This window comes from Sus scrofa, chromosome 6, assembly GCF_000003025.6.
Source record: "Sus scrofa isolate TJ Tabasco breed Duroc chromosome 6, Sscrofa11.1, whole genome shotgun sequence".
In the NCBI taxonomy this organism is placed as follows: Eukaryota; Metazoa; Chordata; class Mammalia; order Artiodactyla; family Suidae; genus Sus; species Sus scrofa.
The window spans coordinates 31,324,767-31,349,081 of NC_010448.4; the positions used below are offsets into that span (position 1 = coordinate 31,324,767).

At 45.2% G+C, this 24,315-nt stretch overlaps 1 protein-coding gene across 1 annotated transcript in view; it reads right to left on the bottom strand.

Moving 5' to 3' along the window:
* The window catches only part of FTO (fat mass and obesity associated), a 387,563-nt gene that overhangs the window by 147,655 nt on the left and 215,593 nt on the right, over positions 1-24,315 (bottom strand). Inside the window, 1 exon segment of the mRNA NM_001112692.1 lies at positions 18,455-18,579. Coding sequence (NP_001106162.1) covers positions 18,455-18,579 — 125 coding nt within the window.

Below are 24,315 nucleotides of genomic sequence, written 5' to 3' on the forward strand. Positions count from 1 at the left end.
TTCTAACATCCAGGATGCTAGCTGAACCAAGGGCTGGGAATATAGGCAGAGCAGCACAGGTGAGAACCCTCACAAAACATGGATAGTGACTGCATTATTATATATATCATACATATCATAATATGTAAATAATAAATACAAGTTAAACATCATTTATATTATGTATATAATTATATACAGTGTTTCGTGTTTCTTGACCTTTCTTCTTCTTTTTTGTCTTTTGTTGTTGTTGTTGTTGCTATTTCTTGGGCCACTCCCACGGCATATGGAGGTTCCCAGGCTAGGGGTCAAATCGGAGCTGTAGCCACCAGCCTACGCCAGAGCCACAGCAATGCGGGATCCGAGCTGTGTCTGCAACCTACACCACAGCCCACGGCAACGCCAGATCATTAACCCACTGAGCAAGGGCAGGGACTGAACCCGCAACCTCATGGTTCCTAGTCGGATTCGTTAACCACTGCGCCACGACGGGAACTCCTGACCTTTCTTCTTTACTGAACAGAGGGTACTATTTCTTATCCCAGCAAGATGCAGAAAAAAGCAATCATTAAAAAGAAGACACCAGAACCTCACTCAAGGGCTCAACTCCTGCTTTGGCCACTTACAACCTGTGTTATCTCGGGTAAATTCCCTTGCCTGCCTTTCTGGGTCTTAGTTACCTTAACTGAGCTGGCTCCTTAGTTTTACGATACCCCATAAGGGGGTTCCTGTCATGGGTCAGCGGAAATGAATCCAACTAGGAACCATGAGGTTTTGGGTTTGATCCCTGGCCTCGCTTAGTGGGTTAAGGATCCGGCGCTGCCATGAGCTGTGGTGTAGGTTGAAGATGTGGCTTGGATCTGGCATTGCTGTGGCTGTGGCATAGGCTGGCGGCAACAGCTCCAACTGGACCCCCAGCCTGGGAACCTCCATATGCCACAGGTATGGTCCTAAAAAGACAGAAAAAAAAAAAAAATACCTCCATAAAATGGAGAAGAAAGCAGTACTTCCATCCCTAGGTTGGCAAGAAAAGTAAGGAAGGAAATATGGAAAAATTAGAATAGTACACGACATACATATAGTAAAGATTTCTTAGAGGGTAGCTGCTATTATTAACGATGATGATGAGATAGCTGTTTCTTAATCCCTTCAGTTTGCAAGGCCAACACTTCCTAAATTTTGATAACCTGATCCGCCATCATGATTTTTAGGGCTATTCATGAACCCACCTACACTACTGTATTTCCAGCATTTTCATTTTATTTATTTTTTTGGCCACACTGACAGCATGCGGCAGTTCCTGGGGCAGGGACAGAAATCATGACACGGCAGTGGCCCGAGACACAGCAGTAACAGTGCTGGATCCTTAACCACTAGGCCACCAGGGAACTCCTCGGCATTTTTCTTTAAATCAAGTTAAAACAAAACAAAACAACAAAAACTTGTTAGTCTTGTTTTCAATGTGACTTGGGAATCATGGATCCAAATGCCAATCATACTTTTCTAAATCTAAAGCAAAATACCTAATGTCTAGAAAGAAAAGTAGTTTTTGGCGCATGACAAAGTCGTTCTGTGTGCCACCAGTGCACTCTGTGTTACACTGCAGGGGCCTCGGAGGTAGGCCTTGGTACATTTCGGAAGGACCTACCTATGCATGAAGTAGGAGACGGTTCAGATTGGACAGAAACCCACTATCACCACTATCTGTGTAGACAGTCCACAGACTTGTCAAGGGACCCCATGTGGATGGCTGTCACTAAGCTGACTTCACCTAATACATATTCAGGTCTGAAACATGTCTCAGTGCTGAAGGACTCAAAAGGATCCCCTTTCATTAGCCTAAGTTCCTAGTAATATGTTGGCAGGTGGTCTACAACAGGAGAGGACCTTCTTGGGGGAAAAAAAAAATGATACTATATCCAGAGGTCTTGTCCATTCTCTGCAGACCACATTAAATGTAATTTTGGCCCATTTTCCTGTGATGCATTTGGTGCAGGAAAAGATTAATTACTTATGAAAAATGAGCAAGCATCTCTATAGGAAATATATTATTGCAGTATAGGATGGGACATAAAGGTTTACACTTGCACCGTCAGTTCAGCTATAATAAATGAGATGCTCTATGTGATGTATAATATGGTAAAGAAAACACAGCTGTTTGCTTCTGGAAGAAAGGGCATAGGTGCATCGCACCCGAGTCTGCAAACGCCTAATAAGCCCTCAACAACAAAGCTGCATCCCTCAGAACAGGGATGGCTAAAAACCATTATCCATGGGTAATTAACTATGTCAGGACATTGAGGTCCTAACATGAGGTCCTCATAATTCCCCACTAAGGGAGAGACAGTAAAACATTATTATAATATATAGCTAATATTTAATAAGAAGACTGTTCTATTTGTGTGCTATTAATGCAAGCTGTAAGTTACAGCAGCATTTGAATTACTATTCGTTCTTCTGGGCATTCAATCTTGAAGGGCAAAGCAGCCCTTTGAGCTGAACCGTAAAGAAATACTTCCACTGGGGATTAAAAACATTTTAAGTATGTTTATAATTTGTTCGGTTTATTTTCCCCCGATCTTATGACGATCTCTGTGATGGACAAAAGCCATCACTAAAATAACCAGCGTTAAGGAAGTTCAAAGCTACACGCTGGTGAAACATCTCCAGTGTGTTCCTTTGAAATCTGGAGAAGAGTCCTCCATCCTTTTGCTTTCTCCAAGGATCCTGGTCATTTTGAGACTCTCCCCTGTAACACAAAGTATTTAAATTTCTCTGTAACAAGGCACTTTGACGCTTGAAGACAAAAGCCTCTTTCCATTTATTAAGATGACTTCCTACTGTGTGGGGCTGTTCTTTACCTCATAATTAAAATAGCACCTGAACATGACCATCTGTGAATGTGAATTAAGTTTTTACAAAATGTGAAGATGCTGTTCTTTTCCTGCCAAATGCCTCTAAACCTCATATATAATTCGTGTGACATACTCCTCCACCAAAAAAAAAAAAAAAAAAAAGCTTAAATAAACTTTTACTCCAAAAAAAAAAGGGAAACGAAAGGAGGGAAAATAGGGTAAACATTTTGCCCCTCACTGAAAGCATCCACGTATCAATAAGACCAATACATTAATGCGCAGCTCTGTAATTTGCTCAAAGAATGAATGAGCTGTCAGGCTTTGCCGTTTCTAGGATTCTGTCAGTTTATGGCAACCGAGAGACACAGTTTGCCACTTAATTTTGCTCTTCCTTTTTCAAATACACACATTTTGGAAAAGACATTATTTATACAAAAGGCTGCCAAGATACTGGGTTAGGATGGATGTGGATATACAGACTATTTCACAAGCTAGTCTTACTTAACCAAAATAAAGTCTCTTTGGGGGTTTTTTGCACAAACTGCAAATCCATAAATGTGGAGATTATAAACACTGATACAGACATTTCTTCCAGAGGGTTTTCTGACCCGATGTTAACTTGACATTAGAAATTCATGTTTCTTTAGAAATGTGGGCTTATTTTAGTGAAATGGTTCCTCTGGTACAGTTGGGGCTGTGAGGTCAACAGGGCTCCATTCTAGTAACCCTTATGAAATATTTACAATGAAATCGAACCACGCATGCGTCGCGACTGATTTTCACAGCCGCCAAGGTGTAGGCTTCCCTTTTTCTTTTTATTTAAAGGAAAGAAATCCTTTTTATATTTTCCTCTTCTCTAGACGATCAAGCCCGCCTGTATTTAACAACTTCCCAGGCCACACCTCCGTGTGGCCAGCGGTCTGAGCAAACGAGCCCGAAAGATGATGCTGACCACATGACACCCTTGCGCCATCAAAGAACAGCTGGGTTCCCCCACGGCAGAGTGGGCAGAAGGCCCAACCCCGGGGGTGTCCTAGGAGAAACGGTGATCCCCAGCTTTGGCGTCCCTGCCCCCGCTCCCTGGGAATCAAACCCTTCATCAGATTCAAACCTGCCGACATTTCTGCAGACACCCTTTTTATAGTGACAGTGAGGACTGTATACACCTCATTCACTTTTGAAAACGCCCACATGTTTCCTCTGTAAAAGGAAAGATGAAAGACTGCCAAGCTAAAGGCATTACAAAAATAAAAAATAATATAAAAAAAAAACCCCACAAATATTTCCTTGAAACAAGAACCAATATGGAGGAGAATAATATTACAAGGACACAGGAGGTGGTACCCAGTCTGCATCCTGGAGGCCTGGATTCACTGCCTCTATTCTCGAGACGGGGGAGATGGTTGAGAAGATTTTTCACTCGAAGCAGGCAGGACTTGTGTTCTGTATCAGCATCCTAGCGGCCACCAACCAGTCTGCACACATATATTGATTAGCATGAAGGACAGGTACAGCTCTTTGAGTGACTGCTAACATTCAGATCGTCAGGGAACGTCATAAGCCTGCACGCACAATCGGCATTTTCCCCTTCTCTTGCAAAGCAGGAGACCTAGCTAGTAACACGGATCTAGCCTCCCTGCTGCCCACTTTAGACTGGGTGTGAACTTCTCTGTTCAGCTCAATCCCACCTCTCCATCTTCATTCATCCAGATTATCTGCCAGGCCCCGTAGACATCTGAGTTTGCAACCTCTTGTCTGAATGCACTAGAAAACTCACAAGCAGCCAAGACGCAAGCCACTGTTCGTTGACAGCTCAGAAGAAGACTTCCTTGGCAAAGCCCAGTGGCTCTTTGGGCATGATTTCACCATTTCATATGGCCTTCTAAGCCCTTAAGACCAAGTCTCCAAAAAAGATGAAAACTCTAATTCGAAAAGATCCATGCACCCCTGGTGTTTATAGAACCACTCTTGACAATAGCCAAGACAGGGAAGCAACCTAAGCATCCATCAACAGATGAATGGACAAAGAGAAGGTACATATATACACAGTTGAATACTACTCTGGCATAGAAGAGAACAAAATAACGCCATTGGCAGCAACACAGATGGACCTAGAAAGTCTCATACTAAGTGAAGTAAGTCAGAGAGAGAAAGACAAATACCACATGATAGCACTATGTGGAGTCTAAAAAATATATGATGTAGAGTTCCCGTTGTGGCGCAGTGGTTAACGAATCCGACTAGGAACCATGAGGTTGCGGGTTCGGTCCCTGCCCTTGCTCCGTGGGTTAACGATCCGGCATTGCCGTGAGCTGTGGTGTAGGTTGCAGATGCAGCTCAGATCCCGCATTGCTGTGGCTCCGGCGTAGGCCAGTGGCTACAGCTCCGATTTGACCCCTAGCCTGGGAACCTCCATATGCTGTAGGAGTGGCCCAAGAAATAGCAAAAAGACCAAAAACAACAACAAAAAAAAGATATAAATGAACTAACTCATTTATGAAACAGAAATAGACTCACAGACATAGAAAACAAATTTATGGTTACCAAAGGGGAAAGGCGGGGGCGGGGGGAGGGTGTAAATTAGGAGTTTGGGATTAACAGAAACACACCACTATATAGAAAGTAGATAACCGACAGGGATCTACTACACTGCACGGGAAACTATACTCAGGATCTTGCAATAACCTCTAATGGAAAAGAATCTGAAAAAAAATATATTTATTTATAACTGGATCACGTTGCTGTACACCCGAACTAAAACAACCCTGTAAACCAACGGTACTTCAGTGTAAAGCAAAAGAATCACAGTAGCTTAAAAAAAAAAAAAAAAAAGCAACAAAATAAAAAACTCGGTCTCCTCATAGTCACACAGCCCAGGTGTGATGGTCTTTGCGGCCCTTGGTGCAAAGGCTGGCAAAATATGCTCTAAAAGTACACAGGGAGAGAAATCTCGGGCTCGGGAAAGGCCCGCTTTACTTCCAAGCAGAGGTGCCCCTCTGTGCCCAGCCGGCACTGAGTGTGTTTGCCTCACTCAAACTCGCCCTCAGATCTCCTCACACGCACACGTCCTTTTTTCACCCACACTCTGACTTTTCTGCCACCGCCCGTTTCCAGGGCTGCGGGAAAGAGGCTGCGCTTAACACGGCTCCCAATTCTCAGAGGCCCCCTCAAAGCTTTTAAAGCGAGCAGAACATGCAGAATTTCAAATGAAGAACCAACAGCAGAAAGATCATTTACAGTAACTATACAAACAAGCTAAATGAAAGACTTGTGTTCAGTCATTAAAAATAATAATGCCGAAGCCCCGAGGGCTGCAATGTAAAGCTTCTGCTACTTCGTGTGAGGAAACAGAGAGGGAGGGTGTTGATCACGCCGGGTAAGATAACCTGCTCATTTATTTAGCAGGCGATTTGAAGAGGACGGTCCCGCGCAGGCGCAGCTGCGCAATCTCACGTTATCAGACGAGAAAAAGCCACTGCAAATAAAATGCCTGTTGAAGCCAAGGGCTTTTGCCAGACGGGAGTCCCTCGGAAAGACCAGCACGGAAGGGCGGGGAGGCCCGGCCCCTGATAACTTCCGCCCCTCTCCTCCCTGGGGTCTCCAGAACCAAGCCCTGTAACTCCAGTTATAGAGTTCTCATCTCCCACTTTGCAGATGATGCCTAATATCATGACAACAGAGCAGAGGCAAGGTCTCCGGACCTGCCTACCTACCACAAGTTTCTGTAAAATAATGAATACAGACAGCTTAGGGCCCATCCACCTGTGCGGCTTGCCGCTTCCTGCCTGCAGAGGGAAACCACCAGGGATTGGCAGAAGGTACTTGTCTGACAGGGCCAGGACAGCCTTCCTCCTCCGTGACAGCCTGGGCCTCCCCTCTTAAACTTGACCCACCGTAATTCCTTCACAATGCGGCAGCCAGGCAGCTGACAGTAGCAGCTGCAGCTCCTAAGCGAGATGGATGGAATTTTCATAACTAGTTCCCCAAGTTACATTTTACCTTCAAGATAATTTATGAGCTGCTCCGGAGCCTTGAAGAGACAATATGCTTGCCATAAAATTAACTGTAACAGTCTTGTAGGTTATAATTAACACTGGGAGGGTAGCACCAACTGGATGAAACACATGGCATAATTGATGGTGAAACTGGAAAGGGGGAGAGCTAACAGTATCATTACAGTGCACGCCGCCTTAGCAAAAACCCTCTGCTTTCCAGGGGTTAATTACAATTGCTTTCCAGGGCCCCTGTTCTGGTAGGGAAGAGGCCAGAGCTGCCCAGGGCGGGGTGGGGATTTTGCTGGCAAGGCCACGGGGCACCTGGACCGATGCAGAGGCTGGGAAGAGAGGCAGGACCAACCAAGAGGAGGAGGCTGGGCATCTGGCAGGGTGCTCCCCGGGGTTCAGAACCAAGCCTGCCTCCCAGACAGGACTTCATTTTCTCAGTAAACCTCATCTCTTTCTGGTGAAGAAAAACATCTGGATGAAAAGAAGGGAATCAGAACTTCCAAAACGCCCTCCCAAGGTTAGGCTATCCACTCGGAATACGACAGAATGGCAGCCTTCCAACTTAATGCGGGCCTCTCTTCGTAAAAAATCAAGAGGATCCATTTAACCTCAGGTTTAGGAAACCATAAAGTCGCACCCTGTCCAGAAGAGAGGATGGGGAGGAAGCTAATCAGAAAAGCCACGTCAATCATTGTCCTCTTGGAAAGAAACACTCAACCCTTCCTTTCCTGCATGGATACTGAACAGCCTGATCAATACCTGCCACACACACACCCCACCCCACCCCCCGCCGCACCCAAACACTAAATATTCTAAACATACTGGAATCACTTAAATGATTTCAATAAGCGATGTTAAGGTGATTGACCTATTTTTGTTGTTTGGTTTGTTTGTTTTGGTTTTTTGTCCTGGGACAAGAGACTGAAAATCATGCTGATAAATGATGCAACAGTGTCCCCTACAGGCCAACAGAGCTACTCATCACTCCCCCCCCAACCCCCAACTTCCCTAACTGAAAGCCGGAGTTAAACTTTTATCTATAACCTGGAATATACAGTACAGAGGAAATTTGTAAAATCCACTGGGGACACCCCTGAGATAAAATAAAATTACTGCTCTTCATGTGCGGTAAAATGTTTCCTAGATATAAACATACTGTACAGTGGTGATTAACCCATTATAGAGAAGATAAATGCTACCTGCTTCCCCTAAGGGAACCTACTCCAATCAGCCTTGACTAACCCGGCTCTGAAATTACTCCACTTTAGAGGATTTACAGATTCTTGGAGGCTAAACTTTGATGTTCTCATCCGTGCCCCTACGCCTCCACTTTCTGAAAGATTGTAACCAGTATAAAGGAGATGACATAGCTATAAAGGTAATCACTTCCCTTTAAACGATTTATGGTTGGAGACTTATAAAGTATGAGCTGGAAACTACTTCCTTAGAGAGAGACCGAGGCACCTACACTTAAAAAGCCTGAAACCCGTTTAGGTACCAGAGGAAGTAAACATTTACAGATACACGCCCGCCTATCTCCACACCAGGAAGGATCCTGGAAGGCCTCTAACCCTTACTTCGTGAGACGCAGGTCAGGCACCACGAGAACACGTGAGTGGTGGACCACGAGGGAAAGCCTGGTTACTGCTCTGGCTGCGGCCGCACAGCAGAGGTCTGAGCTGGGCTGTCTTGGCTCAAATTCCGTCTGGACTGCTTATTAGCTCTGCTACCTTGGGCAGTGACTCTGCATCTCTGCCTCCCTTTTCTCACCTCTGAAAGCATTTCAAACTCTTTCTGGCACTTAGTGAGTTCTCAATGTTAGCCGCTAATACTGCTAAACTGAGCGCCACTACAGATTTCAAGGACAGAGGAGGTGGAAAGGTGAAGCCATTGGGAATGACACCTACCCTCCCCTGGATCTAATTCAGAGGGTCCTGCCTTGTCAGAGCTGGAAGACGCCTTCCAGGCCACCTGGATGAAGCCTCTTCTTTTGTAGATGAAGTTGCTGAGAATCAGTGTCTGTGTGATGCCGAGTCGACTATCACCTGGAGACAGGATTCAAACTGGTCTCCTGGCCTCTGTCTGCCAATTTTAGGTGACAGTCCTTACTCAGGACAGGGCCTGACACGGGATGAGCTCTGTCTATTGTACCTTCCCATACTACCTCGGCAATAGCAAGACCCTCCCATGAGGCCAGGATTTTCCATGGGGACACTCTCTCAAAGGGACAGGCCAGTTTGGATACCTCTGGTGGGACTGTGCTTCACATTTTTGTTCTGATCTGAAGAGGCGGGGTACTTTGTAAGGAGCACTTCGTATGCACCAGGTATTTGCTCCAGGTGTCCGAACTGGAGTCTGGGCATCAGCCCTACGAAAACCGGTTCAATGCTTATTCCCTCAGGCAGGTTACAAAGGAGACAACTGGGGTTCAGAGGGGTCGAGTGACTTGTCAAGTTGATTGTAACTTGCTGGAGTCACAGAAGTGGACCCAAGATTCCAACCCAGGCCATCTGACTCGGAATCTATGCTCCCAACTTCTAGGCCCTATGAATACAATTTACTCTGAAAGAAATCATGTCTCCCGCATGCAACACTGAGAACTTGATCTCTGTGGAGAGAAGGCAGCCCAGATTTTATCCTATGACCCATAACCACAGATCAATTTCTCCCCTATTTCTTTTTCTTTTTGTTAGGGTTGCACCATGGCAGATGGAGGGTCCCAGGCTCGGGGTTGAATCGGAGCTGCAGCTGCCAGCCTACACCCACAGCCACAGCAATGCAGAATCTGAGCCATGTCTGTGACCTGCACCACGGCTCACAAGGCTAAGCCACGCCGGACCCCTAACCCACTGAGCAAGGCCAGGGATCGAACCTGCATCCTCATGGATACTAGTCGGGTTCATTTCCACTGCGCCACGACGGGAAACTCCTCTCCCCTATTTCTCACTCACACTTGGAGTCAACACAGTTTCATAGTGGAGCTGCATTCTTCACAGCGGCCGGGCATTCAATGACTTGCACGAGAGCGCTGCCAGAGAACCTGCCACGTTCACCCCTGGGACAAGGGTTTCCCCAGAATCCCAGCTTACCCTCTTTCGGTGCATCATGATAGTCTATTGTATACTGTATTTCCCCAAGTCCGGTGTTACTCATCTCTGTAACCTCAGGGCCTACACGAGTGCCTGGCACCAGGCAGGCACGAGACAAATATCTGCTGAATGACTGCATGACAGACAGCTCGCTCACAGCACCCATAACCACCATCTACTAAGGGCTGGCATGCAGCATCACGCGTACCCCCGCCCCCAACCCCTGGGAGATACGCAGAGCTTCCCTGGTTCACTTTTAAGAAGTATTTAATGAATCCAATGTGGCCTGAATTTAAGCCTCCCTTAAAGTGAAGGCCAAAACACATACTCTGTTGTGAAGTCCCTGGGACGCAGGGTGTGGACTATCTCGGGAGAAATTAATGCTGTGGACTCTACAGGATGGGGATTTTCAGATTACTGATATTCTACGGATATCTCACAAATCAGGCCCCCCACAATGAGAGCTGCAAGTTTTATAACGACTGATCATCTGATGATGAAGATCAGAAGAGAACATTTTACCTCTATCTCAACCGAATGCCTAGATTTTGGCTCTGCTCAGTGTTACTGAATACACAGGACATGGCAGCTACATGTATTTTTTTAAAAGTTCGGAAACACTTTTTCTCTGTCGTTCCACTAGAAGAGAAGCTCCGTGAGTGGAGAAGTCTCCTCCGTTTTCTTCACGGCTGTGTTTTCAGAAGCTGAAACAGCGTTTGGCAATTAGCTGGCCCTTAGTAGGTATTCGTGGAACAAATAAATGAATGGATCCATGTTTTCTCAAAAAAAAAAAAAAAAGAAGAAGCACTGCCTTTAGGAAGCAGTCAGCAACCAGTCATGGTCAGCAAGCTGCCAGGAGCAGGGCTCACCCCGAAGCCTATGTGTTGATTTTATAAATAAGCTGTGCAGAAGTCAGTTGGCTTTTGTCCCCCGTAAAACTGTTCCGATAATGACAGGAACAATGGTCATAACATTAACAACACTTGCCTCCTTAAGATAAGTTGCTGTATCTTGGATAAAAAGGTAACCCTATATCTAGACGTGTTTAATCCTTGCTCTAAATGTATACAATGTTTCAATGCCAACACATTTATGAGGAGGTTTTATGGAGTTATTGGATTTTATGGAGTAATCTGGTTCAGAGATACAAAGGACATTCTTCTGCTCAGGGCAGCAGAAAGCGGGAACTGCAATTATTTAAGGAGATGGGACAGATGCATTAAAAAGAAAAGACATGGATGGCAAGGAGGCGGCTGGTGCCTCCCTGCTGCTCCCCAGAATCGCCTTCCTTGACACCTCACCCCACCCGGAATGCTGCACACAAATTCAGCCCACTGCAGGGGACAGCTACCTACCGAACTGGAGAGGCCACACCTTGCAGTTTCCAACTAATAGGGCCAGAGGCAGCAGCCGCGCTCTCTAGCATGAATGAGAGCAGCTGACATGGAGAGATGACTCAGGCACGTGCTGTCTTGGAAGATCACGACCTCACTCTCATCATCCCATAGCCCATCCTAAAGTTAGCGGTTCTACTCTTGGGACCACAACTTCCTAGGGTGGGAACACAACCTAGGGTGGAAAACAAATTCTGGACCCATGCCTAGCTGCCCAGGCTGAGCTCATCACTGCACTGATACCATCAAAGCCACATCAGGACATCAGCAGATACCCGGCAAAAAGCAGCCACCCTCTGAAACGTGGGCTAGAAGCCATATTTAGCTCAGCTTTGCCCCTCTTGGCCTGAAATCTATCTTTTTATCCAGAGGAAGGTCTCCAGGGAGGCCCTTTCCCCTCCCTTTGTTCTTCCTTTCTCCACCCATTCTATTTCACTTCCAGGGAAGGGCAGGAACTCAGGAATGGCTTGATCAGGGAGGAGACCATGCCTTTTTGTCCTGGTCCCAGCTCAGTTCCATGCTGTTCACTCCTGGGCTCTTCCTCAGGTACCCAAGTCAGCAGGTACACATGGCACCCTTCCTCTCGCATGCTGGAAGCAAGGGTCAGGTGTGCTGTGCTGAGAGTGAAACACCAGAGACGGACCTATCAGAAATCTCTCCTGATATCCAATTTCCAGGTTTCCACCTCAAATATAACCCCTCCCCCAAAAAAAGCAACAGGCCAATATCTCAAATGGTCATCCCTCTTCAAAATTAAGAAGGAACACATACATACTTGTAAATACAGGAATGGGTTGAGAAGAAAGATTTTTTTATTCAATCAGCCACTGAATACATGTAAGTGCCAGGCACTATTCCAGATGCAGGGGATATGAGATGAACAGGCAGTGAGGACCTGGGTTCACACAGGGCACTGTCCTAGCAGGGGAGACAGCTTCAAGTTACAATGACCTGGGGTTCAGATTTTACACTTGGTGAATAGACAAGATACCCTCCCTCATGAAGTCTACATGCTGGGACCAGAGAGGAAAGTATAAACATAGAATCAAGGGCATATATAATCCATGTGGGGTGACTCCTGGTTTTTTTTTTTTTTTGGTCTTTTTAGGGCTGCACCTCATGGTATATGGAAGTTCCTAGGCTAGGGGTCAAATCAGCACTACAGCTGCCAGCCTACGCCTCAGACACAGCAACACCAGATCCAAGCCACATCTGCAACCTACACCACAGCTCAGGGCAATGCCAGATCCTTAATCCACTGAGTGAGGTCAGGGATTGAACCCGCATCCTCATGGGTATTAGTCCGGTTCGTTACCACTGAGTCACCATGGGAACTCCAGGGGGTGACTCTTTATAAGAAGAACTGCAAGCTCCTTGGAGCAGACTCCACTGGTAACTCGTCCATCAGTTTCCTACAGTACCCCACACAAAAAAGAAGGAAAGGTGCATGCAGCCCCTGCGTCCTTATTAAGCCCCCCTCCTTCCCTACATTAAACTACACACTGTCTCAGAGCTGAGACTCTTCCATAGCATCTTGCATTTCCCACAACATCAAACAGGTGACTTTTACATAACAGCACTCACTAAATCATGGTTTATCATTGCTACACTGGACTGGGCCACCTTGGCCTCGTGTTGATCCCACGAGTCAAACAGTTTTACTTGTTGCACCCAGATCAGAGTTCTGAAGTTGGTTCGCTTAGAAAAACAAATTCTATTCCTTACAAGATCTGGGTTATAACTAGATTTTGGAGTCCTCACAAAGATGTCCAAAGAAGATCCATCCTGGAGGTGAGTGGTGATGGCTGGGGCTGTGGAGGATACAGGAGGATGGTCCATGGAAGGATGTTTGGTGGTTTTACTTGTCCAGAAACATGCACACTTGGCAGGTTCTGGAGACGCCCAGGTCCAATTTGGAGAAGACGAGTATATAAAGACATGTAGGTCTAGAGAGTGACTTTGAACTGGAAGTAATTCTAAAAGCTTTTCTAAGAAACTGTCATCAACTTTTCTGTCTTTTTTAAACTGTCCTCAGAACCATTTTAAGACCATAGAAAGTGGTTGTCAAGGACTGTGGGGAGAAGGGGACTTGGAGAGGGGTTGGTCACAGGTCCAGGGTTTCATGCTGTGGTAATGAAAATGCTTTGGAATTGGATAATGGTGATGGCTGTGCAAAAGATGAATACACTAAAAAACAAAACGCAACAAAAACCTTTAACTGTATACTTTCAAATGACTGATTTCATGGTACATGAATTACATCTCAATTTAAAAAACCTGAATGATCTAGCTTTCATCTGATTTTTTGTATTTGCACCTCACTCGGCCAAAATTTAAAGGGAGTGCTTTCAAGCTAAAGCTCAGTTCATTCTAGAAGCATTCCTCATCTCCCGAGTTATCCGTCACCTAGCTTTCTGCTCACCCTCAATCCCCATGGACATACAGTCACGTGAAAATCCTAAGAAATACTAAAAATATCCTAACAATATGCTCACTTCGGATGATGTATAGAAGGTTTTCATCTCTATTTTATTTTATTTTATTTTTTTTGTCTTTTGTCTTTTGCTGTTGTTGTTGTTGTTGTTGCTATTTCTTGGGCCGCTCCCGAGGCATATGGAGGTTCCCAGGCTAGGGGTCTAATCGGAGCTGTAGCCACCGGCCTATGCCAGAGCCACAGCAACTCGGGATCCGAGCCGGAGTCTGCAACCTACACCACAGCTCACGGCAACGCCGGATCGTTAACCCACTGAGCAAGGGCAGGGACCGAACCCGCAACCTCATGGTTCCTAGTCGGATTCGTTAACCACTGCGCCACGACGGGAACTCCTCATCTCTATTTTAAATGTTAACTACTGGGTGAGGCGTGTAGTACGTTGACAGTATAGTTCAACATAAGGGGTTTTCAGCAGCACAGCGATCCTAGACCCCAAAGACAGCGACAACTCAATACTCCCTGGGAGGCCGGAGCACCACGCCGCCCTGTCGTGGTAACAAGGGCGCCACCGCTTTCCTTCCCACTGTCTTCCACAGCTCTTTCTAGGAACTTGCTAAATTCTCACCCCCAGATCAATTCCCAAATTGGCTGCCGAGCACAATTTAAGAATTTATCTCACGCACAGCACCTCACACAGTATTTTGTAGAAAGCAGGCATACAAAATACACAAAAAATGCTCCTGGAATAAAATCATTCTCCTTTCAGAAAGGAGCGGCATGGGATGGATGTGCCAACCGTCTCTGCAGAAGGGCACAGAGACTGGTGAACGCCAATGTCACTGGTCAGAAACCAGGACACTCAATGCCCACAGGAAGCGGGGACAAAGCTTTAAATAGACGACGCTTATCAATTAACACGGAAGGGAACATACAGCTTGTGACCTACCCACTGCTGGCACTAATTCACATCGCTATGATGTTTCTTTGAAAAAGCAATAAAGGAAGGAACACACATATCTACTCAATGAACGTGAGGGCGTTCTTATTTTTACAGAAAAACCTCCAAGTAGCTGTGAGAATAAACCAGCGCCCAAGAGTCATGTGTTTAATTCAGTATCAAAAGACATGAATGCAGGGCGTTCCATGGCCAAATGCTGAAATGGATCACAACTTTTTTGTAAAGCATTTTTGTTAACGCCTGACTGAGTTACATTCTCTAGACTAAGCACGCAAGCAGGAAAAAAAAAATAATTTGCTTCTCCTTCGGACAGGGTCAAGGCAAAGGAAGCCCCTTCCCTGCCTTACGCTGACGACAAATAATTATTCCATAATAAACATGCCCTCAAATTTTTCAGTCATCTAGGAAAGACGCTGGGGATTGGTGTAAAATAAACAAAGGCACTGATTCCTACGATTTTTTTTTTTTTTTTTTTTTCCACTTAGAGCAACAACTTGGGCCTGGACATTGAACTGTACCTTTTCTTCAGTGCACTTTTCAAATGATAATTTCTTCCACTGTCACCATTAAATCTTAATCCATTCCAGCTCCTTGCATGGGTCATTGAGTCTATATGTACTGCTGTTATTTTAAAATGTTTCCCCTTGGTAGGGAAAGAGGGGGAGAAAAGATGTTGAGGGCCAGATGGGCCTCTTCACAGTTCATTTATCAAACCTAATACGCTGGGCTCCACCCTCCTCTCACTCACGACTGCGGTTAAACTTCCATATAATTTGGTAATCATTTTCATTATCAGAGAGTGACCCTAAAGCAGCCTATCCTGGGACACCCGGCCCCTGCAGCTGCTCTTTTTCTGCCTTTTCCTACAGTAGACCCTAAGAACCTCCGAGTTTATTAGCTGCAGACTGACCTTTGGGCTGCAGAGGTCAAGAAGGGGTCAGATCAGAGGGCTTGCCCAGTTCTTTAAAAGCTATAACAAGCTGTCCATCAGGCAGAGTGGACTGTATAAACAAAGCCCAATCTTCAGAAATTCTGTACCACTTCTGTTAACACTTACCCTGCATTCACACGGCTTCTCCCGACGTCCTGCGGATCATTCAACTCCGGGGAAGTGAATAGACAGCCCTAATAAGCCTATTTGGAGAGGGTTGTTTATGGGATTACCGGGCTCGGGGAAGGAAACCCGCAGCACTCAGATGTGCCTCTAGAATCCCAGGGTTGGGTGACACTGTGACAAACTCGGTTACCCCCGAGTCAGGCAGAATTGACACTTTCCTCCAAAAGCGAAATTACAGGGAACATATGCTTTCAGTTTAAGAGACTTCAGCGGGTCCCACATAAGGGCTCGGCTCCTGGCCTGAGCGCGAGACAAATATTTTAAAACCAAGTTACAAGTTTCGCTTAAAATCGGCTCCCTAATGTCATTAACATAAATGACCCTGCTGAAGGGGGCCGGCGGGGCGGGGGGGGGGGCGGGGGGGGGAGCCTTTATTACCGCAGACGCATACTGGAGTTACTGCGGGCGGCGGTGGCGACGGCGTCTCAGGTGACCTGAATTTCTCGAAGTTGTACTCCTAATGCATTCTCTAACGTGCAATACCGGGTAATTAGAGTCATCTGTATTTAACTTGCAGAGGAAAAAAAATGTCTATTATCTAATCTAACTGATCCCCTGATAGCTTTGATGAGAGTAAAATACTGTAACCCACTGCCTGGCCCTGGGCGAGCGCTAATTATTATCTGTCAAAGCACATTTTTCCTCGTGTAATTCCAGAGTACACACCAGGCCAACCTCGGCAACACAGGCAGCTCGGTGAGCGCTGCCGGGATGTTTTATAACTTTCACCACCGCGCGCCTGATGGCTATGCGAGGCGATGCCTGATTCCAGACGGCCAGAGGAAGCTTTGATGAGGAAAAGAAAGGTGCATGGTAAGCCTCTGTTTATACAGATCATATGGATGGGTCTTTCAGCTGGGTCACCGGGATGGGAAACATCAAATGGGGCTGGGGAAGGATTATGGTTATTTAATACGCTGAGGACACTTCTCTTCTGAGCTCTCAAGACACCACCCTCTTGAAATTTGCTTTCAGGTGTTTAGTTTTAAGGGGGTCTGTGCAGTGTCAGCTGCTAAGCTCCTTCTCGTCTCCTCCTCTGCCACAAAGGGCTCGAGAAGTTGTGTTTCAGATGCTAGACTACATCAACTTCAGCCCTGGCTCCAGCTCCTGATTAAATTGTTAGCAGTTAAGGGCCAGAGAGGCTGAAACCAGACTCCTTTGAAACAGGCCGTCTTGGCCATGCTGTCTGAGGCGCTGGTGTATTAGGAAATTATTGTTACCAAGCCAAAGGCACTCAACAGAAAACATCCATTCTCAACCCTTCATCTGGCTGTGCTGGCTCTGGAGGGGGTGGGAGAAAGTTTACAGGGGAATTCCTTTCTTTCTTTCTCTCTCTCTCTCTCTTTCTCCCTTTCCTATTTACTAAGAATCGCCAGGGGGAAAAGCTAGAAAAGGTCAAAAAGAGAGAGCGAGAAGCCTCTCAGATGTCCCTTCACTGATACTGTTATTTAATGAATATACATACGTCCAATGGCAACACAAAGAAAATTTAATTATTAAAACTTCGACTGAAAATCATTTCATTACTATAGTTAAAACTATCATTTACCCCGAACCCCCTAGAAAAAAAGGGGGCAGGGGGAGAATGTCATTGGGAATTTTTAAATTATGGTTTCAATGCAAGTCTGAATTTAGAGACAACACACGTATTTGAAAAAGCAGCTTCCCAATACCCAGTCAGAATGGATGGTCCACACGCTGAACTGCCCCCTTTCTTGGAAAAGACTCATCTTCGGCCTCGTTCAGGCCAATCTATTTTTATGATAATTGTCACTAGTAAAGCCATCAATTATTGTAAATTCTGTTGCATGAACTCATTTGGAGACTATTACGGCTATCAATAAACGTTCTTAACTCCCAGGCACACAGAATTTTTGAAGCATCATGCTGACAGGAAACCCAGCATCATTTTCCTGATTCCTCTCCCTCTTGCTTAGAGACAGATGGTCATTCAACAATGCACATGACACACCTAAAGGGTAACTTTAGCATGCGAGGGAACTAGTTCCAGGCTTCTACCCATCTACTGTTTTTCAAAGAAGAGCAGCATAATAGGATATTTAGTCTACAAGCATAAATTCTGTAAAAGCTGATGATCTGGAAAAAGTTGCTACCCGTAACAGCTTTCTAACCACAGGTTAGAAAGTCCACGTGGAAAGAAACTAGGTGGAAGCCAAAGTCACGTCTACTTGGTCACTTCTAAACATGAGGTTGATGAAGAGACTACTTGCCAGCGATCTGCCTCCTGAGAGGTGTGACAGCACTGCGTGGATTTCCCAGACACCTGCCCCAACTAAATGGCAATACTTGAATTCTAGACTGTCAATGAGAAGGTGCTTCAGCATCAGGGTCTTATGTTACCCGATGCTCCAGATGCAAACACTGATGCTAAAGGTTAGATTCAGGGATCAGTTCATATACACACACAGAGGCCATCATGGATGGTTACAACAAAGGAAGGTACCACGTTCAGGAAAGCTACCTTTGGCTGAAAGCATCTGTACCACGCATCTTTCTCAAGGCCCCTCCGATGAGAGGGATGTGACCGGCCCTCAGGACGGGCTTGGCCACATAAAGCTGTGGTTTTCCAGGAACAACAAATCCCGTTTCGTGACAGAACTAACCTGGCATGCCACTCCCTCCTCAGGTTCTGGCGAGTGGTGAGCACGGCTAGGATGGCAGTCAGGATGTCACTGCTCTGTTCCACAGGGGCCCCCTCTCTTCTAACTTCACGAAGCACAGCATGGGTCTGGAAGAAATGATGCCCCAAAAAAGAGAGAGAAAAAGTGAAAAATTAATAATAAAAAAAGCCCATAAGCAAATAAGGACAGTAAATCAATGGCTTTTTTATTACAGTTCCCCTGCTAACAAATCAATACAGTAAATGATGGTCAAAAATGGCCAGCATATATTTTGTATGTAATCAATGTACATGGCACATAAGGTAAACTCTAAAGCTCCATTGCCTTAAGTAACACATCAAGGTACTGTGCATTCCTGCTCTCATTTTCCCTGGGAATTGCCGACCAAGAGCTATTGTTAGACATGATTTTCACGTAGGCTTCACTGTGTGTTGTTTGTTTGGCCTTTTAAAAAAGGGCCGTCTCTGACTTTCCCTCTCTCTGGTTCCTGCCACCCAGCTGAGGCTTACTGACTGCACTGCTTCTCTTATTTGAATCCTTAACTTCTATTTCCAACCATGTCAGAATTTTTTTTCTTTTTTCTTTCTTTTTTTTTTTTGGCTCACTCACTTGCCTTGCTTGTTGCAAATCAAGAGTTTGCAAAGAAAGAAACATTAAGAGCAAAACAAAACAAAATCAAAGAATAGTGCATCTTCCTGCATATCTTTCCAGCTTTGAAAAGCCACTGCATATTTCAAATATGTACAGGGATTCTTGTGCACAGTAGACTTATGATTTGAGGAAGAATAATTTATTCTACAGTGAAGGCTATGGTCCCTGAAAAAAAACTTAGGCTCACGGGTAAGTACAAAAACACTCATGCCTCCACCTAGCCCTGGGACATGTCAGATGCTGCTTTTTAGAAGCAGTTGAAATCCAAGCATATCCCACCCTGCTCACTCTAACAAGTAGCACTGCATCAAAACTCAAATCTGCAATTGTCATTTCCACTTTATCCACAACTCACCTCTGCAGGCGTATTTTAAACATACAAATTTCTGCAACACTAGAAAAACAATTAAGAAGACAATGGAAAGGACTCTGCTGGGGCTTGAAATCTAAGTCAGAGTTCCCTTGGGGCTCAGCGGGTTAAGGATCCTGCATTGTCACTGCTGTGGCTTGGGTTCGATCCCTGGCCTGGGAAATTCCACATGCCACAGATGCAGCACGTGAAAGAAAGAAAGAAAGAAAGAAAGAAAGAAAGAAAGAAAGAAAAGGGAGGGGGAGGGAAGGAGGAAGAAAGAAGAAATCTGAGCCAGCAAATGCCTTTCAAGTTTTGATCACGGAACTTTCCATCACATGTATTCATCTTTATGTAACTGGAGTAGAAATCTTTAGGCTTTCTATATGTTTTCTTGTTTAAAGAGAGCAGGGCTTCTTTGGAGATGTTATAACAAAACCAAGGTACTAAAGGGAATAAAATCGCCACTGTCTCTGGTTGCTTGGTGTCTTCCTTATTTAACTGATGCCAATGCCTTCATTTACTTGAAAAGCAGACACAAAAATCTGATTGTCACGTATCCTGAAATGCTCCTTCTTTACTCCTTCCTCTCTGCTTTTCCGCGGTGTATACCTGATACCTTCGTGACAACCTTGAGAAGAGGTTGTGGTGAGCGTTTGCTGTTCCGATTACCTTCCATCCATACCCCATCACCCTCTCCTGTAACCACACCCAGATCTCCTCGTGGAGAAGTCTTTTACTGTTTGTAACCTTAGATGGACCATCAACCAACGTGCCCTGCTCTCCCCTCATCAAGGATGTGGACCAGGCCAACCTAATTGTCTTTTCCAGGATTTAGACACTTAAGAATGACAAAGTGGCACAGTGGAAATGAATCTGACTAGTATCCATGAGGACGTAGGTCAGATCCCTGGCCTTGCTCAGTGGGTTAAGGATCTGGCCGTTGCCATGAGCTGTGGAGTAGATCACAGATATAGCTCAGATCCTGCGAGGCTGTGGCTGTGGTGTAGGCCAGCAGCTGTAGCTCCAATTGGACCCCCAGCCTGGGAACCTCCATATGCCTCAGGTGCAGCCCTAAAAAAAAAAAAAAAAAAAGCATGACAAAGAACAGAGGAAAATGTGGAGGCAATTTATGGATTTCCTTAGTTCCTACCACCTGTGGTTCTCAAAGTATTCCCAGTTTCCTGACCTTCCCGAGTACAGATCCTTCTTTCTTTTGATACCTTGAGTTATCCAATATCCTTTCAATAAACTCCCATTTTGTTCAAATCCAGCGGAATCTGTTCCTGGTTGCTTAGAGGCAAACACCCTGATACAGATAAGCCTGGAATTGGTATCTCCATGGTAAAGGATCCAAGAAAGCCTGACGAGCACCAGCCAGGACAAGGACCCTGGTCTCTGCCTCCAAGGCCCAGAATTACAGTCTCTGTACCCGCAATATACCTAGTTGGACACTCACTGAGTTCCTGGGGCGATCACATTTTTGGCCCTCCAGCACAGGGAGGAATGAATGCTGGGGTTTTCTAGGCGATTCTACTGCAAGAAGCCCAAGCTCCAAATGGCTAAAGCAGGAGTTGCAAGTTCCAATACCCTTGAGCACCAGGAAGGTAACATGAACGAGTTAAGTAAAATTCCTGAAAAGAGCACACGCTCTGCCTAAAAAGACAGCTGCTATTCAGCACCCACCAACTCTGCCGTTCCAAAAGCTGTTTCCGTGGTGCCAGATTCATGAGTTTTCAAAATAAACAAGAAATCTAGTTGTTGTTGTTGTTTAATGTGAAAACTCCTGATAAAATTTTAAATGTTAGATGGAGTTCCCACTGTGGCACAGTGCATTAAGAATCCAACTGCAGCGGCTTGGGTTGCTACAGAGGTGTGGGTCCAATCCCCAGCCATTCGCAGTTAAAGGATCCAGTGTTGCGGCAGCTGCGGCTTGGATTCAATCCCTGGCCCAGGAACTTCCATAAGCCATAGGTGTGGCCGTTAAAAAAAAAAAGTCAGAAACAAAAATGTTTTATATTTTACTTTCATAGAATTTTTAAAGGTTATGTTCCATTTACAGTTATTATAAAATATTGGTTATATACCCTGTGTTGTACAAAACATCCTTGAACCCATTTTGCACCCAGGAGTTTCGCTACCCCATGTTGGCCCCCTTAAATTTTTACAAAATACCGTATGGGCTAGACAAAAAACAACAGTGGCTACACAGAACTCAGGCAGCTGCCAATTTGCGACCTCCACTGTAAAAGATGCCTAATTTCAGAGCGGTCCTGCATCAATGGGTAGCCTGATGATACCCCTGCTCCTTGCCTGTGATAACCTACTTCGTGTACTTAACGTCCAAAGGGACCTCAAAAAGTCATGCTATTTATCGCTACGTCTGCAGGTACCCAAACACGCTTCAGATAGAGAACAAAGTATGTATCTAGATGGCTCCAAAAACACGATGAAAATAAAATTATTTCTCCATTTGGCCGTATGAAGATAACTTTAAGAAAAGTCATGTATCTTTTCTTTGCCTTTCCAATCGTTTCAGTTTTATCCAGAAGCCCTTGTTTTCCATGGATCCTGAACAGCCTCTAAGGGGGAAGGAGGAAGGACGGAAGAAAGAGAGTTTCGTGAGAGCAGGAGACCGTGTCCATTTGGTTCACCATGGTATCCCCTCTTCCCGCTATTATTAATAATAAATGCTTGTCGAATTAGGAATAAAAGAAGGAACTTGGAGTTCCTGTCGTGGCTCAGCGGTAATGAAACTGACTAGCATCCATGAGGATGCAGGTTCAATCCCTGGCCTCACTCAGTGGGTTAAGGATCCAGCGTTGCCATGAGCAGTGGTGTAGGTCGCAGACATGGCTAGGATCTGGCATTGCTGTGGCTGTGGCACAGGCTGACAGCTGTAGCTCCGATTCAACCCCTAGCCTGGGAACCTCCATATGCTTGCTGCAGGTGCAGCCCTAAAAACACCAAAAAAAAAAAAAAAAGGCACCTGAAAAACAAGTATTACAAAAACTAAGGGCAATAGAGGACGGTCTTGAGAGATTATTATTACATAAGGTTAAAACTCATCAAATAGATACACTAAGAAACAGTTATGTGCTCAGTCAAGAAGCCCTCTTCACTTCACAAAAGGATTCACTTCGGGGTCTATTTAAATAACTCGGTTCCTCCAGTTGAGAGTTTCCCAAACTTCAGTCATTTTAGCTCAGTCTCATAAATCTTGCTGGATTTGTGTGTAAGGTATATAATACTTAATATTTTTCTTTGGGAAGTTCCCCGATGGTTTCTGGTTAGGACTCAGTGCTTTTACCACTGCAGCCCAGGGTTTAATTCCTGGTCTGGGAACCAAGATCCCACATCAAGTCGCTGCATACAGCCAAAAAGTGCGTATTTTTTTCTTTAAATTGGTCTATATTTTAAAAGAGAAAATGGAGTTCCCATTGTGGCTCAGCAGTAAGGAACCCTGCTAGTATCCTTGAAGATGGGAGCTCACTCCATGGGTTAGGGATCCAGTGTTGCCATGAGCTGCGGTGTAGGTTGCAGATGTGGCTCAGATCCTGTGTTGCCATGGCTGTGGTGTAGGCTGGCAGCTGCAGCTCCATTTCGAACCCTGGCCTGGGAACTTCCATATGCCCAGGTGCAGCCCTAAAGAAACAAAAAGGAAAAAAAAAATAGAAAATGAATTCTGTTCAAAAGAAAGATGACAAACCAGTGTTACTGTTCATAAATGAGACGATAACCATAAAAATAATATATTAAAAACAAAGTTATATGTTTATTTCATTCTAGATGGATATGCTTGCTTGCTAAAGGTTCTGACTAAAGCTTGCTTCCTCTTTGTAAAAGAAGACACTGCCAAGTGCCAGGAGAATGTTAGAGACATATCAGTCTAAATGAAGACCCCCTTGACATAATCGCAGGGATCCAGGGACTGAAAAGGAGCCGAAAGAGAGAACGACTTTCTCCCTGCGCAGTGTCCTAGAGCGCCACCTAGCTTCACCCCAGGTAATGCCGTAGTCCACGTCCCAGGCTCTGGATGCACTCTCCTATAGCAATGGCTTTCCAACACTTCACAGATAAACCTCTCTTCTCCCTAAATGTATTCTTAAATAAAACTCAATATACAAAACAAACTGGAGCAGCTGTCACTGAATCTTTGAAGCTATGGAGGACATGGAGGTTCTCCCTCTGTCACGGGGTATCTCTGCAAAACCCCAAGGAGCTGAGAAACATAATTTTCCATCCTCAAGCCAAAAGTCTTTAAAAGAGCAGACAAGTTTTTAAAAGTTTATACACTGCTGGTGGGAATGCAAAAGAGTGCCATTCCAGTAAAGAGTCTGACAGTTTCTTATAGAGTTACATGCGCACACTTAATATATCACCAACAACTCCATTTCTAGGGATTTACCTAAAGACATAGACTTATGTTCATACAGAAACATGTATACAGATTTTTTTCCCCCCTTGGGGCCGCACCCACAGCACATGGAAGTTCCTAGGCTAGGGGTCGAATCAGAACTGTAGCCACTGGCCCACACCACAGCCAACAGCAACGCCAGATCCGAACCACGTCTGCAACCTACACCACAGCTCACAGCAACGCCGGACCCTTAACCCACTGAGCAAGGCCAGGGATCGAACCTGCATCCTCATGGATACCAGTCAGATTCATTTCTACTGAGCCACAACAGGATCTCCTATACAGAGGTTAATAGCAACTTTATTCGTAATCGCCAAAAATTAGAAATAACCTAAATGTCCTTCAAAGAGGGTAGGGATAAATTCAGTGATTCAGCCATACAATGAATCGCAAAGTCATTACGCTGAGGGAGAGAAGCTGGTC